The 3,601-nt window shown below is 32.1% G+C and overlaps 1 protein-coding gene across 1 annotated transcript; it reads right to left on the bottom strand.

Moving 5' to 3' along the window:
• Window positions 1–1,148: 1,148 nt before the first annotated feature.
• On the bottom strand, window positions 1,149–2,866 carry LOC143607633 (NAC domain-containing protein 104-like). Its single transcript, XM_077083006.1, has 3 exons — window positions 2,667–2,866; window positions 1,624–1,913; window positions 1,149–1,344 (listed from the first exon to the last, which is right to left on the bottom strand). Exons 1-3 carry the CDS (start codon window positions 2,830–2,832, stop codon window positions 1,207–1,209), a joined length of 594 nt encoding a protein of 197 aa, XP_076939121.1. The 5' UTR covers window positions 2,833–2,866; the 3' UTR covers window positions 1,149–1,206.
• Between the last annotated feature and the right edge of the window lie 735 nt (window positions 2,867–3,601).

The raw sequence follows: 3,601 nt of genomic DNA, 5'->3' as shown, positions 1-3,601 counted from the left end.
GCATTTAAACCTCCATTAGGAAAGTCTTATAGCAAAACCCTGATCGCCTGACTTAATAAAAATTGGTAATTCATGTTCTGTTGAGAGTTGACAAACTATCAGTTCCATAAAGGGATTACTTCCGAGCCGATATTTCTGAAAAGTTTATTTCGTAAAAACATTTATAACATTAATTTTAATATAATTGTTAGTTACTTGATGAATATTATATTTTGTTTTAATTAAAAGAATAGAAATGTTTTTTTTTTTTGAACGGTAAAAGAATAGAAATGTTTAAAATGAAAAAAAAATGATTGAGTACTAATTGTTGCAGAGTTATGAGAAGAGTTTACACTTTTTTTTTTTGCAAAATGTTGAAATGACGACCAGGCGCCACATGACTTGAAGTGTCTAGAGATAAGACATTATGATTACGCATGAGCATACGTACCGGTAGATTCCAATAATCCATTAGTATGGAGTTTTTATAAACGTCTTTTTGTTAATGAAGCAATGTTGACAAAGCTAAATATATGTATTGAAGTCTATCCTCAATCTTGTGGTGATGAATTTTATATATAACCAAAATTAAGTGAACAATTTAAACTATTTTCGAAAGTGCTATTTCGAACCGATATATAGTGTCAAAAGCAATATTTACATAAACCAACGAATGTTATGATCAACCATAAAAAAAATCCACGAAACTAAAAAGTCCTTAAGTTTTGTTGATCCACAGTATAACTAGGCACCACAAACATTCTCAGATACTTAAATACAAGCCATTTGAAAATTAATATACTTTAACATCCTATTATCTTCAAAGTCGTAATTACACAAAAACATATAGTTTTAGATACGATAAAAAGACCGTTATTTAAGTGTATGGCTATCAAAAAGCAATGCTCTAGCGATATTAGTAGGTACATGGTCAGTACTACATGATATAACGTTTATACGTACAGTTCTTATGACTATCTGTTTAAAATTGATTGTGTATTGTGTTAGGATTGTGTTACTGCTGAAATCACAATGTTATATTTATTTGATTTGATGTTGTATATTGAACATCTATATGTCTTCAAATTATTACTTTATTAACTTCAATGAATGACAAACTATTTTCCTTGATAAAATAGAAATACAAAATTTGCTCAAAATATATTAGTTCCTCTATCTCCTAGTAGATCCTTGATTAGTATGCTTAATTTCCTTCCTTTTTTTTATTTAATTTGGAAAAGAAATCTCATCAAAATCGTCCAACGATAAGAAAACTTCGTCCAAACATGAAAGCTCATTTCCATCATCGTTGTCATTGTCACCACTATCGTCAAACACCCTACATATCACCCAATTCGTATAATCCTATAATTTGAAAATGAAATTGTTAAAAACAACAATAAAAGAATGAAACTGATAATTAAATATCTTTTGATGATCGAATACATCGTTTTTACCGATATATTATACAATTCCTAAGATGTTATTTAAAACGTCAAGGAAAAAAGACATATTATTTAATATGTATCCCGATAAGATTATAGATCGTGACCATTTTATTGAACATATACTAGACAAAATTACATTTTTCATTGTTCGGTACATTTCGTTAGATAGTTGAATTAATCATCATTGATGACTTACTGATTTCGATTGGCCTCTTCTAGATCTACCAGTACTGCTACTGCAAGATGAACTACCATTATCAAAAAGCCTAAATTCCTCCATTGTCCAACTTGTTTTAACACCTTGATCAGGAGCTTCACCGGTATGAAACACATAATATTTCTTCACTCCAACGATTCGTTTGCTGCTACTTGAACTTATAATTTGTTCATCGCATCCCCAGGATTTCCAATACCCGCTTGTTGTTATTCGGTTTTGTGTCCTCCTGCTGTAATAATACCACTTTTTTCCTTCCACCATAGCTTTACCTACAATCAAAACAAAACCATGCATATATTATGCATGTTTTCTTAAACATATCTAACGTGGTTATAGCTAGACCTACATATTACACGGGTTGGATAATAAAAACGATATGATTCATGATTAATATGTTAATATTTCTTATAAGAACGATATAAGTACACACATGGGTTACAAAATGAAAAAAAAAATGTTCAATTTTTAAAAATGTTTGATGAACAAACTTAACTTTTTTTTTCACTATAAAACACATTTTATAAAAAAAAAGTTATAGAAAGCATTAATATTTAATGTGAGAAAACAAAAAAAATATAAAATGAATTAAAGAATTATGTACAATTAGCCTATGTGTAGTGGAGGGGCTACAAAATGAACGATTTGCGTCATGTGGCGTCCAATCAGCAAATTGTATGTTTTTGTTTTTGGGGTGTAATGGTGTTGTAGCCCATATATATACATATATATCACACACACATATAATAATATATGCACACACAACACATACAAAGCCAGGCCACAAATACCCGGCGCCTCCCTCTTCTCGCCCCACATTTCGCCCGGGACGTGTTGTAGCCCCTATTCGCCCAAACTCCGCGCCCACTATGGGTGGCCTTAATGTACAATTAATAGGAAATAGAGGCGGCAAAAACCAATAAAAATACACCAGAGTGACATGTGACAAAAAAAAATATTATGCAGACTTTTTATAAACATGCAATATTATATTAATCTATAAAAAAATGAGAAATTTAATGTACCATCCAAATCCCAAGGATCATAAGGGTGGAGATCGAGATCGGGGATGATATGAGGGTGGTAGGGGAGGATAGAGACCTTGCGTTGAAGGAAGTGAACGACGAGTTCTTCATCCGTAGGACAAAACCGGAAACCAGGTGGGAGGTGATCATGATTATTGTCACTCATGTTAAGGGGTATCTAGTAATATTGTAAGGCTTTGGATAGGGGCATTATATACAGTGATAGGAAGAGTGATCAGAGAGACAGAGACGTGAGATTGAAGTATTGTGATCTACACCACCATGAGTAGTAGTGACTGAGTGATCAATGTGTTTGTGTGAGAGAGAGAGAGAGAGTTTGGTGCATAATGTAAGTATTATGAGTTTTGGTTTTGAAGGTATCTGTTTGCTTTAGGTAGCACCCTTGGCAGTGTAAAACAAAAGGTTTGGAAACTAAACAAGACAACATGTCACGGTATGATCTGTTATACCTAACTCTATGTATATATTCAAGTAAGTGTATGTGTATACATACATACATACATACATACATACAATTAATTTAGACCTGGCCGGTTATGGTTTTGTTACACCACTTAAAATTCATACACCGAGTAGTGTTGTAAATGATCGTTATTTTTTGTAAGCGATTGTTTACAGTCGTCGTCGTTGTATATATGAACGAATAAGAAAATGTGTGTGTGACTGTGTGTTTGCAGAGAGTCTGATTATTCGCTCCTCGTACTAAAAAACAAATATGAACCAATATCATTTATGTATATAAGCCACAAATACATATATGGTCTACACAAGCGTAGGTCATGTTATATTACGTACCTATCTACAAACATTATAGGTAGATACAAAAAAATGTGAACAAACTATTGGTGTTTTATGTATATAATCGAGGCATGTACATGTATAAAGTATAAATGTGGGTTTTTTCGTGGTAATTT

Source organism: Bidens hawaiensis, unplaced genomic scaffold (assembly GCF_021521415.1).
Source record: "Bidens hawaiensis isolate Kalapana, Puna unplaced genomic scaffold, B.hawaiensis_p1.1 tig00084312_1, whole genome shotgun sequence".
Lineage (NCBI taxonomy): Eukaryota > Viridiplantae > Streptophyta > Magnoliopsida > Asterales > Asteraceae > Bidens > Bidens hawaiensis.
The sequence above is the reverse complement of the archived record's forward strand: the minus strand, read 5'-3'. Positions and strand labels throughout refer to the sequence as shown.